This window comes from Apodemus sylvaticus, chromosome 5, assembly GCF_947179515.1.
Source record: "Apodemus sylvaticus chromosome 5, mApoSyl1.1, whole genome shotgun sequence".
In the NCBI taxonomy this organism is placed as follows: Eukaryota; Metazoa; Chordata; class Mammalia; order Rodentia; family Muridae; genus Apodemus; species Apodemus sylvaticus.
In genome coordinates, this window is record NC_067476.1 from 94,947,235 (window position 1) to 94,961,179 (window position 13,945).

General features: G+C 42.8%; 1 protein-coding gene across 1 annotated transcript; it reads right to left on the bottom strand.

Annotated features, from left to right (window-relative positions):
• Positions 1-893: 893 nt before the first annotated feature.
• Positions 894-2,492, bottom strand: Chrm5 (cholinergic receptor muscarinic 5). The gene has a single exon (XM_052181443.1). The coding sequence runs from the start codon at positions 2,490-2,492 to the stop codon at positions 894-896; it is 1,599 nt and encodes a 532-aa protein (XP_052037403.1).
• Positions 2,493-13,945: the final 11,453 nt, after the last annotated feature.

Consider the following 13,945-nt stretch of genomic DNA (forward strand, 5'->3'; position numbering starts at 1 on the left):
CCCTGAAAATAACATAAATGAACCAGCATTCCATGTCCTGGAGAGAATCCTGGGCAGGACTATTATACAACTAGTTTCTCCTGAGAACACAATATACTTATTAAGGGACTCCATATGAACACCAAAAATGATACACAATATTTGTTTAGTGAAATATTTACCCCCTTGGTAAGTATGAATATAACTATATGTGATAATGTATCATTATTAGCAGAATAAAGGCCCCTCTAGGAGACCAAGTGTACAAGTAAGCCAATGTTAGCATCCTTCTTGACTCAAGATACTGAGAGAATGATGGTTGGGGAATCGCCATGGTTTCAGTGGGAATAGGAGTTGTCATAGTTACAAAAGGAAGAGAAAGAGCATTCTTTCTGTGTATGATCAGAAAAACATGCCACAGTACAAAGCACACGAGAGCTGCACAATAAATTCTGATTAAGTTACAAAGAGTGATATTCTTAGAAGCCAGTTGAGTAACACTTTTATTTGGATGTCCAACTGGCCTACACTCTGCGGATTCTTGCTGATATAAGACAATTTCATATAGACACAATCATACTGCACAACACTCTGTGACAGAATGCTGCAGGGGAAGATTTCCATCTGGTCCTTATTGTTCTTCACAGATCAGTTCCTGAAGTCATTGTCCACGGCGACTCAAGTGCACTTCCAGAGAAGGGCCCTGAGTCTGTCTCTCTGATTCACTGGCAAATTTTAGTGGCATTGGGTGGCCTTGGTAAAGGACAAGACTCACCTCACATACAGGCACATGTGTCACTCTGACAGCAGACCTTGCACCTTGACAAGTCTTCAGGGACTCAGAATGGCAGATAGAATTCCTTAAACGAGCAAACCAGACTGTGATCATTGTTCTTTTAGGAGTTGCTAAGGTTTCAGGGTAGCTTGCTGTTGCCTTGCCAATACAATTTCTCTTCTACCTTTTTCTTTTTCCACCGGCAGAGAAGAAGCAGCTTAAAGGTCTTCCTGAATGTTCTGTTGCAGAGAGCATAACAGATGGGGTTGATGGTGCTGTTGACATAGCACAGCCAGTAACCCAAGTGCCACAGGGTGACAGGGACACACTTGTCACAGAAGGTAGAAACCAGGACCATGATGTTATAAGGGGTCCATGTGATGATGAAGGCCAGGAGAATGGCGCTCAAGGTCTGGGCTGCTTTCCTCTCCTTAACTAGGACCATTCTCTTTCGTTTGGTCATTTGATGGCTGAGGTTGGGATCCAGGCCTTTTGTTGAAGGGTCTTTGGACACTGGGAAGGAACAGGGCATGATTTTCACCTTGCGACAGCCATTGTTAGTCTCCTGTGTCCCATCAGCTTTTACCACCAATCGGAACTTATAGGCAACACACTTCTGACTCTTGAGTCTGTGAGCAGCCGCTGGAGACAGGAAGTATTTGGGAGTGTCATAGCCATTATTTTCAGTGTGAGGGTCCACAAGCGTTTCCTTGGTCTCTTGGGTATTGAATTCCTTCCCAGGGCTTTCCTTGGCTTCACTCTTATAGACCACTTGAAAGACAGAGTCAGTGGTGGGCTTAGCTTCATCCTCTGATGAGGGGTAGCTGCTACAGTTGGTCACCTGTTCAGCCTTTTCCCAGTCAGCACTTAGGTCAGTGGTCTGGGTTGGCTTTTCTGTGGTTGAGGTGCTTCTACGAGAGGATGACCAGGAGGCCTGATTCCTTTCCCTCTGGGCCAGGCTGGGTCTAGGGCAGCTAAAGAAAGATCTGAGTAGGGTCCTGTGAGCAGGCTTTCTCTTCTTGGTTTCTGCCACAGAATCGGAACCTTGGAGGTCAGCCAGGTCCTTGGTTCGCTTCTCTGTTTCCCGGTAGATCCGGCAGTAGAGTATGGTCATGACGGACACAGGGATGTAGAAGGCAGCGATGGCAGTCCCAAAAGTGATGGTGGGCTCAGAGAGGAACTGGATCTGGCACTCATCAGGTGGTACTGTCCGCTTCCCAACCAAGTACTGCCAGCAGAGGATGGCTGGAGCCCAGAGGATGAATGAAACCAGCCATGCCAAGCCTATCATGATGCCAGCCCTCTTTGGGGTACGCTTGGCCCGGTATGTCAGTGGTCTTGTGATGGAAAAGTAACGGTCAAAGCTAATCACCAGAAGGTTCATGACAGAAGCATTGCTGGCTACATAGTCAAGTGCAAGCCAGAGGTCACAAGCCAGACTCCCAAGAACCCAGCGTCCCATGAGGATGTAGGTCGTGTAGAGGTTCATGGAGAAGATGCCAATAATGAGGTCTGCACAGGCCAAACTGAGCAGGTAATAATTGTTAACTGTCTTGAGCTGACTGTTGACTTTGAAGGAGATCATGACCAAGACATTGCCGACAATGGTCATCAGGCTGACCACAGCTGTCACAGCTGCGATGGTAATGACTTCCCACAGTCCATGGCGGTCCAAAGCCTGGTGATTTACCGGGGTGCCATTGGCAGTGGTTTCATTGTGGTAAGACTCCCCTTCCATCCTGGCTCAAGAAATTACAGTCAGATTTAGTCCGAGGTCTGGAGCTTCTCTGGTTGGCCTTCCCTTTTCTTGTCCAGTATCTGGAAGAAACACAAACAGGTCAGTTCCGCTCGTCGCACACACCTCTGCATGTCTTTGTTTTCCATTTGGGGTTCATAGTTGCCAACAAAATTATGAAATGCATGTAGAGCAAGATGCTGAATTGTTGAACCTTTTTCCCCACTTAAGAAATTAACTAATTATCAGAACTATTGATAGTGTTGAAATAGTTAAGGTAAGTATAAGGTAGAAGGCAAAATAAAATTTGGATAACATTCTAGAAATATATATGTACACATTATTGCACTGTATAATGGTATATATATAGTAATATATGTATATAATTTTATAATTGCAAAATTCTTCTGCCTAATGAACAAGTATTGGGCTTTGACTATAAAAGTTCAAATACATATTTTTTTCAATGAAAAAAATTCTGACATTTTTGTGCATGCAACAAATGAATTTTGGCTTCCTGCCCCGTTGCTCATGCCTCTCTTCTCCCACTGAAACCATTCCTTTTCTGTAGAAATCGCTAGACCACCAGTGGCAACATTTTTTATCAGGGCTATTGTTTTAAAAATCTATTAGTTCTTCGAGAATTTCGTATGATGTATTTTGATCAAATTCACCTCCCCCAGCCCCTTCTAGACTCCCCCTCCTTGCCCTCCCAACTTTGTGTCTTCTTTTACTTTTTTAGAGTATAATCCTGCTTTTTAACAACCCTCAATGTCTGAGCATCTTTCATATGTGTGAAACTGCTGCCCTCTTGTGGCAAAGTTATAAAAAGGGCTTGAGAAGGTAAGGAGGAAAGGAAAAAAGAATTGCTTAAAAGACAGAGAGGGAAAGGATGGAGCGGGAGGGAGGGGTGCAGGACAGGGGAATCGGGGTAGGATGGGGGTAAAATGGGGTTTGGGAAGCTGAGTGTGGCAGCTTGAATGCGGGACACATAAACTGGGCATGAATATCAGAGGTAGCAACCTGAAGTGGTAGGATTAAAACACAAGTGCTCACAGCAGGTTAAATATCAAGAACTCCAGAACTCCTGTTGAAGGAATGTGTGAAGAAACAAAAGTTTTGGGTGGCTCATTTAAGTAACGCATATTTAACTTTTTTGACTGATAGAGAAGAAATGCAGTCCAAAGTTCATTTCATTTAAGAGATGACTTCTTATTGTCTCTGAAGTGATGATGTTAGGAGCAGTATTTTAACTGAGTGGCTTTAAGAATGGTGTTTGCCAGTGTGCGAAGTAACTTGGAGCATGAAAGAGATGTTCCAGCACACAGCTTGAGAGACTTAATAATATTACTCAGCTTTACAGAGCATCCAGGAAGAGAGTTGAGCCTCCAGGGTCAGAAAGGCCTAGTCCCGAGGATATTAGATGGCTGTACTGCCACTGAGGACAGGAAAGCTGGTGAGACAGTTTAAATTTGAGGACTAGACAGGGAGCCACTGGATGTCTGTGTGTGTGTGTGTGTGTGTGTGTGTGTGGCTTGTCTTCTAGTTCTGAAGTGAGGGTTTTCCTTCTGTCTTATGTGGTAGTCTCAGACTTCTGGAAATTTATCATTGTGTGTCATGTCATAAAAAGTCTTGGAAAGACTGCTACAAATAGATTTATGGGGAAATCGGAAAGTCCAGAATTCCTTGGCACCAAATTCTTTCCAAAAGAAGTAAAATCAAAGATTCTAAATTCATCTTTGCACTCCTAATGAGCACATGTTTTTCTGCAAGCAACAGGGGGAGAAGGTCTTGAGGAGACAGCGACACACAGCTTCAAGCAAGGCTGATCCATCTAGGGAGATAGGACTGATACTTGAGCCTGGGTTTAGTTCCAGGGAGATCAGAATGTATCTTGGTAAATTATTTGGGGCTATGGTGGCCAGAAAGCTTTGTGGAACATGGAAATATGGATGAGGAGAAGAGTGATTATGTGTGCATGGGTGTCTGTGGACCTTGCTCGTGCAAGCATGAAATGCTCTTTGGAGGCTAGAAGAGGGAGTCAGATCTCCTAGGAATGGTGTCACAGAGAGTTGTGAGCCACTGTGTGAATGCTAGGAATTGACTCCTGGCCTTCAGCAGAGAAGTCAGTGCTTTTTAAGTGCTGAGCCATCTGTCTAGCCTGACTCTTTCTTATTTTTAAAGAAAAGTGGGGAATAAACCACATTTTCATGCTAATGAGAATGGTACATTAGAAGGTAAAGCTGATATATGGGAGAGCATGCTAGAGTTTCTGGTCTCTAGGTAAGTGAGCTGGCACAGGGCCTAACGTGACAATAGAAGTAGCTGTCTGGGGCTGGAACAGAGTCCAACAATAGTATCCCAAAGGAAGGTGGAGTGTATGGTTACGGATCCCACCTGCCGTGTTTAGTAAGGGCAGGCTTGGAAATTATTTTCTGATAATGTCTGTTACAGAAAACCTGGTCACCAGCTCAGAGTGCGGAGGGCAGTAGAAATTTGCAGTGTATATCTTAGGAATGACTCCATCAATTTTGAGTTCTCTAACCCTGAGCCCTTGAAGCTCTTTAACATTCCATCAGTGCCTGATCAACGTTGCTTGTTTCATCGCCTCTAACACAATGTGAGCAGGAACTTGGAGCTTATAGCATAGCTCCTGCTGGAATCCCTCTGTGTCCTGTGAGTACCCCTCAGTAGTAGATGGATATATTTAAAATACATAAGTGGAAAGCCAGACCTGGTGATGCAGGCCTAAGAGCTGAGGGACTCTGGAGGATTAGATAGAAGGATGGACAATTCAAGGCCTGCCTGGACTCCAGAGTCAGTAAAAGACAAATTACTGAGACGCTGGTTCAAAAGGAAAAAGAACAGATTTCTTTCTGAGAAATCCTACCAATGTTTTCCACTCTTCTTTTTCACACATCAAGTTTAAGAAGGCAGCTAAACTAAAAAAGTTGGCCTGTTTACAGAAAAATCAGGAAGATGTGTTTGTTGTATGAGACTTATGTTTGCAGGGGTCAATGATTTCTTTTAGAACTATCACAGACAGCCAGGATGTGGTGGCACATGACTTTAATCCCAGCACTTGGGATGCAGAGGCAGGCAGAACTCTGTGAGTTCAGAGCCAGTCTGGTCTATCCAGTGAGGCTCTTGGCCAGTCAAGCCTGTATACTGAAACCCATTTCAATGAACAAAGAAAGATGAGCAGACAGACAGACAGATAGAAATATCATCACAATATTTTGTTTTCCAGGTAGTGAGTAGCTATAAGTTCCATGGTCTTGGACTAGGAATTGTGAAATTCTCTTGTGAGGTTTATATGAAAGCCTAAATGTTGCCTTATCATAGTGATTGTCCAACTTGAGTATTCATTGCAGTTACCAGCAAATTTAGTAAAACAGATCACTGGGCCTTATTCTAAGAGTTCTAGCTGCAACCAGGCTTAGGCATTTGCATTTCAACAAGTGACACTATGTGGCTAGCCCACATTTTGAAAATGTCTACATAATGAATGGATTCCCTTTTATAAAAGTAAGACTGGGAGGGGTGGGAGGAGTCTAAGAGCCAGAGGTGGGTGTGGTGGAGGCTAAAGGGTGACCAAAACAGTGTCTCCTAAACATGCGAGACTGCTGGACTCATCAACTCACAACAGTGGGGCTGCCTGCACAGGACCTGTGCAAAATCAGGCGGCAGGTTTCTTTGAGCTACTGGTTGACCACTCTGCTCCAGTGGATGGTTCCATGGATATGTGGGTGCCATGAAAGAAAAGAGGTCGTAAGTTTGGAGGAGGTAGATTGTATGTATGTGTGACATTCTCAAAAATATATTAAACAAAAATAAAAAATAAATAACATAGGTTGAACATATTAAAATATACAAGTTCAGCTCATTTTCTTAAGGATTTTCCTGTGTGAGTGACAGTTTCTTTTGGTATCTCATGAATAAGGAAAAATGACTTTTAAACTAACACAATGGCATATATTAAAGATAGGATTATTGGAGCTGGTTGGCTCAGCAGATACTAGTACTGACTATTCTTCCACAGATCCTGAGTTCAATCCCCAACAACCACATGGAGGCTCACAATCATCCAATATGGGATCAGATGCCCTCTTCTGATGTGTCTGAAGACAGCTACAGTGTACTTACATACATTAGAAAAAAAAAAGTACAAACAGTATCAGAAAATCCACCTTCATAGCTTCTTGCAATGCAGGCGGTTCTGGTGTGGTCTTTCCATCATTAATGACACTTTTCCTGTGCATCAGAACCCTGTGAGGGCTGGCAGCTAGGATGTAAGTCTAGCTACCTGGGAGGCTGCTGTTGGAGAGTTGTAAGTCTGAGGCCAGATTGGACAAATTATCAAGATTGACTTCATTAGTCACTTGTTTCCTTGCTGCAGTGAAATACCTGATAAAGGGAAGGGATGGTTTATTCTGAGTTAGGGTTTCAGGGAGCACAATCTAGTGTGTCAGGAACACAGAAGCAAGAGGTGCCTGGGCACATTGTCACCAGAATCGGGATGCAGAGAGCATGAGTACTTGTCCTCAGATTGCTTCTTTTCATTTGGTCCTGGCTGTTGTGGAACTAACTCACTGTGAAGACTAGGTTGGTTTGGAAATTGTGGCAATCCTGAGATGATGGAATACTGATGTTTCCAATAGATAAATGTGTATGTAAATTTGACAGATGACTATTTCCATAGCTTTCTTTTAGGTAAAGAATGTGAGGAGGAAGCTTTCTGATGATGGCTGAGTAAAGTGTTGATCTATGGTACAGCGGAGTGTCATTAGGAGTCATTTTATTGCTGGGTTCCTTTAGAACTGTAGTATTTGGTTTTATCCTAGGTCCCTGAGCTATCTAATCTCAGGCTCTTGGACATCCACGCAGTTTTGGTTATGGGTTCTCTCTCGTGGAGTGGGCCTTGAGTCAAACCAGATCGTGGTTGGTTACTCCCTCAAGCTTTGTGCCACCATTGTGCTGGCAGATTTTGGTCAAAGGTTGCTGCTTAGCTGGTGTTTACATTTTCCCTTTGGTTGTGTGCAGAGTACCTTCCTATACCAAATACACTAGCACGAGGGGTGGGGGCTCTAGGCAGGCACCAGCTTGACTTCGTGGTGTTCAATGAGTTGCTGGGCTTTGGCTGTAAGTTGTAGAAAATGACCTACAGTCTTGGCAATAGCCTGGGTTGCTTAGGGTTTCCCATTGGACTCCTATGTCCAACAATTCAATTAGATGTAACCCATCCCAGGTACTGGAAGTTTCATTTGATGAAAAAATATCCAGTTTGGGTCCTGTCTCTCATTATTTGGCAATTTCATTTAGATCGCTTTCATGTATGTATGTGTTTTAGGAAGTTTCTATTGTATTAGGTTTCCACACTACTATTTGAATGGCCTTTAATTTTATCTGTCTCTCTCCATATTTCCTTCCTAGTCCCCCTCTCACCTTCCCTCCCCACTTGATCCTCCTGTTCCTATTTTATTTCCTTTTTCTAGGGAGCTCTATCTGTTCCCCAGTCCCTTACTCTGGATGTATTCTCTGTGGTTCTATGAAGTATAGCTTGGTTATCATTGACTTAACTGCTAATATGTACTTATGCGCCAATACATGCCATATTTTTCTTTCTGGGTCTGTGTTACCTCACACTGGATGACTTTTTCCAGTTCCATTAATTTACCTGTAAATTACAAAATTTCATTTTTAATGGCTAAACAATATTCAATTGTATAAACATGCCACACTTTCTTTATACATTCATTTGTTGAGTTTGTTTCCAACTTCTGGCTATTATGGATAGGGCAGCAGTGAGCATGGCTGAGCGAGTGTCTCTGTGGTAGCAGGAAGCATCATTTCGCTATATGCCCAAGAGTAATGCTGGATCTTGGCGTAGATAGATTCCTATCTTCCTGAGGGACCACCACACTGCGTCCATAGTGGCTGTACGAGTTTGCACCCCTACCAGCGATAGATGTATATCCTCCTTACTCTGCATCCTTGCAACATGGCCTGCCATTTGTTTTGTTGACCTTAGCCATTCTGATAGGTGACAGTAGTTTTGATTTGCATTCTTCTGATGGCTAAGGATATTGCACATCTTTTAAAACTGTTTCTCAGCCATTTGGGTTCCCTTTTTTGAGAATTCTCTGTTTAAATCTGTACTCCATTTAGAAAGTCAGACAATATTCAGAGACATCAAAATACTCAGCCCTAAATGGGGTGGTTCTCCCCAAATCTCTCACTTCAAGGCTCAGGGAATACTACAGAGGAAGTGTAAACTGAGTGTAAGAACCAAGGGCAATGGAGGACACCAAGGAAACAGGCCCTCTGCATCAGCAGATGAGGACATGAGAGCTCCCAGAGACTGGGGCAGCACGCACAGGGCGTGCCTGCGTCTGCAGCAGATGGAGTCCTAGAGTAAAAGACGCGGACACATGCCTCCATTTCTAACCCAGAAGCTATCTCTAATTGATAACCATTTGCAAAATGAAAATTTATTTTCCTCCAAGGGAGTCTCAAACTAATCTTAAGGGTAGAGTGAGCCCCCTCCATGTGCTCCCCCACCCCCAGATGGCCAACTGAGAGTGAACTCAATGCCATCTGTGGAGGTATCACAGTGCCGTGTCAGGACTTTTTTTTTTAATTTTATCTTTTTATTTATTTTAAATTTTTTCTCTCTTTTTACCCTACAAGTTCTTTGTGTGTGTATAATATGTACAAATCACACACACACACATATATATTATAATATATGTATATTATGGATTCCAGTTTTTTATAGTATTCCTGGGTATGCAAATGAGTGGGTCTCTGCATCTATTTCTTGCGTCTTTTCTTGGATTCTTTTTCTTCTGCTTGTTTGTTTTATCCTATCCCAATGTGGTAGTCTTTGTACTATTTTATTTTGTTATTATCCCTTAGATATCTGTTTTTTTAATGAGAGAAAAAAAGGGATGTATCTGGATCTGAGAGGAGGAGTGTGAATCTATAATCAGGATATATTATGTAATAAAAAACTATTTTCAACAAAAGGAGATAAAGCATAGTTAGATTGTTTTGAATTTTACAATGTAAGGCCACAATGACTACATTGAGATAAACCTTTATATACATTTTTGTTAATTTTCTTAAGGAAATTCCTAGAAGTATATCCATTTGATTAAAAGCTATGATTAGCCGGGCGGTGGTGGCGCACGCCTGTAATCCCAGCACTCTGGGAGGCAGAGGCAGGTGGATTTCTGAGTTCGAGGCCAGCCTGGTCTACAGATTGAGCTCCAGGACAGCCAGGGCTATACAGAGAAACCCTTTCTAGAAAAAAACCAAATCCAAAAAAACCAAAAAAAAAAAAAAAAAAAAAAAAAGAAAAAAAAAAGAAAAAGAAAAAAAAAGCTATGATTAAAATCTGTGAACGTTATGAAGGCATTTTTATATACATTTAAAAAACAAAGGCAATGAATTCTCCATTTTTTACTGAAGCATTTGTTTATGTAAAATATTTCCTTTAATAATGGTTTTTGTCAGGACTCTGTAGCGACAATTTCAAAATTTTGGCTTCTTTAAAGAAAAAACCCATAAATATTATAAGAATATGTTTTCATTTGATCCCAGATGTGGAATATGGGCTGCTTCTGATTTTCCACACCAGCTGACTAGTCATGATGTTTGACAACTGTCGATAGTTTCTGTGATTGTGTGACCTTTTGAATTCTGGGGACTTTTCAGAGGGTAAACAAATACCAGGGCCCCGAGAAGCAGACTGGGTTGTTAGTCGGTTGTTTCAATCCTGTAGAACTTTCCATTTCAATCCTGTAAAAGTCCCCACAGGGCCAAATTTTAAGCTACCAAGTTTGTCACTGAACACAGAATTTTGAAGAAGATAATGTACCAAACCATTTGATCTTAGTCACCTGGAGAATGGAGGTAGACCATCAGTTTGTTCTGAAAAAATGCCCTTTCTGTCTGTCTAAGAAAATATCTTTCTGTCTAAGAAACAAATGACAGTGAAGCTCAAACTTGCCCAAGGAACTCGATGCTCCTAATCAGTAGGAAGTAGTCTAATGATAGCGTTGTTGCCCCCTTTCTGACCCCTGACTTTATTCAGGGATCTCTTTCCTTTCCTCTCCATCCCTTTTTCTGCTCCTATCTTGTGTTAGGGGGTTGAAATGAGCAAATATTTTTGTTTCCTTCAGTTAACAAAAACACAGGACGTGTTCGTGGACTAGGGTGAAGGAGAGAAGAAAGTAGCAAAAGGTCATTTTGCTCAAGTGCTATATGGCATGCTTGTTGGAATGTAAATATCAAGTCTTACAGAAAAAGCTACATTATGTGTTTGTTAACTGGAGGTAGGAAACAAAAATATTTGCTTATTTGTAATTTACTGACATCAGCTCTCATTAGGGAGAATGAAAACTGTAACAACAACAACAACAACCACCACCACCCAGAGTGTAAAACCAGAATTTTAGAGAGTGGGAGGGAGACCGACTACAATCAAGTCATTGTCCTCCACCATGAGAGGATCCACGGGGAACAAACACAAGGGCCCTCACCAGACAGAAACTTTGCCCACACCATGCTCTTTCTCACCAAGTAGGAAGAATAAAAGTAAAGTGTGCATCAAGAAAAAAATGTAGAAATGATTTTTAAAAAAGAAAATAAATGCGTCGTGTCAGAAATAATGGTGTCTACTGACAAAATGTTAACTGGCAACGAGATAGCAAAACTACAGAATTCGATGTTATTTCTTACTGTGGGACGGGACAGGGGAGTGAAGGTAACTAGGATTAAAGCTTTGTATTTATGTGTGTCCAGATACTGTGATTTAGGCGGCCTGTCCGGATGCGTCCTCCTCCTGAACCCACGACTCTCTCCTTATTAATGGTGTTAGTGGCCTCCTCACATAAGCAGTGGGCATCAACACTGCCTCCCAGAGCTTAACTTCCTCATTTACACTTGAATGCAAAATCCTAAATTTCCCATTTTCTAGCTGTCTTCTTGGTTCTTATTTCCGTTCATACCCTGACAACTATGGCCTGAACTTTTCTATTGATTTCACATCTCTGACTAGAACTTAAATCTCTTAAACTTAAATCTACAGATTGGTTTCTCAAGAGCCATGGAGACTTTGAAGCCGGGCGACCCTGGGTTTGATTCATTCCATTAATTACTAGCTGTATGGCCATAAAAGTTATTTCATATTTGTATTTTCTTTTGTATGAGCTTCTGGGAGTCCACTCGAATCTATCTCCCACAGTCAAATAGACTCAAGACAAGTACTGTCAATAAACAGCTTGTTTCCTTCCCAACCCGAGTATTCTGCGATCCATTTCCCTATCCCTGGACCTGGGACCTGCTACCCCTCTTCTAACTCGGAAGACCATTGGCCTAAGAGTTTCAAATGTACACCTAGGAAAAGAATTTTCTCCCTACATGCCTTATCTTTTGTCCGTAACACCCCGGTGTTCTCTCAGAAGCTGCATCCGGGAAAGTTACAGAGCAGTTACCACGAGTGCTCTGGCCTAGCCTAACAGCCTGCTTCAGCTGGGCCTACACTCTTCTACCCCAGATGGTTCCAAAACCTGCACAGCAGTGACCAACTCTTCCCGGGCTTGGCCGGCATCCCAGCTTTTTGCCCACACTCCATAATGGTGCCCCAGTGCCAGCAGTAAGTAGTCATGGACAGTTATTCTGCCCCCTACTCATTCACAATCAGCAAAAGCCTCGGACGCTTGCTTTTGAACCCTGGGACAAGGGACTGAGGTGCATATTTTAGTTTCAAACCAGACCTGGCCTCCAGGTTCTCCCAGCATCCCCAGTCCCTACTTGGCACACCCAGCCCTTAGCCCTGAACTTTCCAGCCCAGGGGCTGGGCTGCCCTCCCCTCCCCCAGGATCTTCTCTATATAATCCAGACTGGTCCCGCCCTCCCAGCTCCCTGGCACCCACATGCCCCCTTTCCCCCTCCCCCTCTTACTGGTGACTTCCATGGCTTGAATTTTCACTGGTGGAGAAATAACCTGTCAGCTGAGAGCAATTGCTGCTCTTGCAGAAGACCAAGGTTTGGTTATTAGCATCTACATGGTGGCTCACAATACCCATGACTCCAGTTCTTGGGAATCTAAAGCTATCTTCTGATGTCTGTGGGTACCAAGTACTCTTGTGGTCCACATAATGCATACAGACAACACCATCATGCACATAAAATAAAATAATCTAAAAAAAAAAAAAAGGTAGTTGAAATTGAGCCTGAAAACACAATCAGTATGCAGCATCCCTCCCTGGTTTCTACTTGGAGCCCCTGCCACATATGCGTTCCTTTAATTATGTACTGTAAAGCAGAAGATGGAATAAACCCTTTCCTTCCCCAGTTGCTTTTGCTCATGATGTTAGTGACAGCAATAGAAAGCTAAGTAGGATACTCAATGGAAGCCGGAGCTGGTAGATTTTGCTATGGCGGCCAATGTGCACCAGGCTTTTGACTGTCCTCACATGTTGATGCCTTTCCTGATTGAGCGATCTCTCCAGCCACCCTGTTTGTGTTTCCAATCTTGGTTCCAGAAACCGAGTATGTGAGCTCAGAAGCAGCGATTTACAGTGTTTGGCGACTGGTGAGTTCTGAGGGTTCTGCAAGGGATTGCCATTTTTAAAGACATTTTATCTCAAGTTGACAAACCTTCAGGGCTTCCCCCATCCTGTAGGTCCCTCATTCCCTCCTGTCTGTTAGCTGGGTCAACTCCAGTTCAGTCATCAGGCTGTACCTTGAGGGTTTATTTAAGAAAAGCCAATTTCCAGCTTTGAGCGGTTCACTGCATTCAGCTCACTGTAGCAGAATCATTTGTTTATATAATTACCTTCCATGTGAGTAGAGGACTTTAGGGTGGGGTGAATCTGTCTTTTAAATTCTGAACATAGTGCCGCTGGCATATAGTTCTGTACACAGTTAGAAACGATGGCTATAAGGAAGGGGGCATAAGGTGAGATGAAAGTGACATTTCTTTTGGTAGGCTGACTTCCAGTTTTTGCTTTTTATTTATTTACTTTTCTTTACCCCCCCCTCACCCTTTTTGAGACAGGGTCACTGTGTAGCCCTTGCTGTCCTGGAGCGCACTCTGTGGACCAGACTGGTTGTGAACTCAGAGATGGACCTACCTCTGGCTCTCCAGTACTGGGATTAAAAGGCTTGCACTACCACAGCTGGGCTTGCTTTCATTAATTTTATGTATCTTCCTTAAGACAAAATTAATCTTAGCTTCTGTGGATTCTTTTTTTAACTGTGCCAAAGACCATTTTAGCATTCTTCCACTGAGCGACATTTCCAGCTCCCTCTTGTCTCTCTATAACAAAGTTTCCTGCTACCCTTGTCTTTGGACACTCACTCTCTAGCCAAGTCCTGCTCAGCGAGTTAAGCTCTCTCTAGGGCTGTTGCCTCATTGCAAAATAAGGATAACACGAGTACCTTTG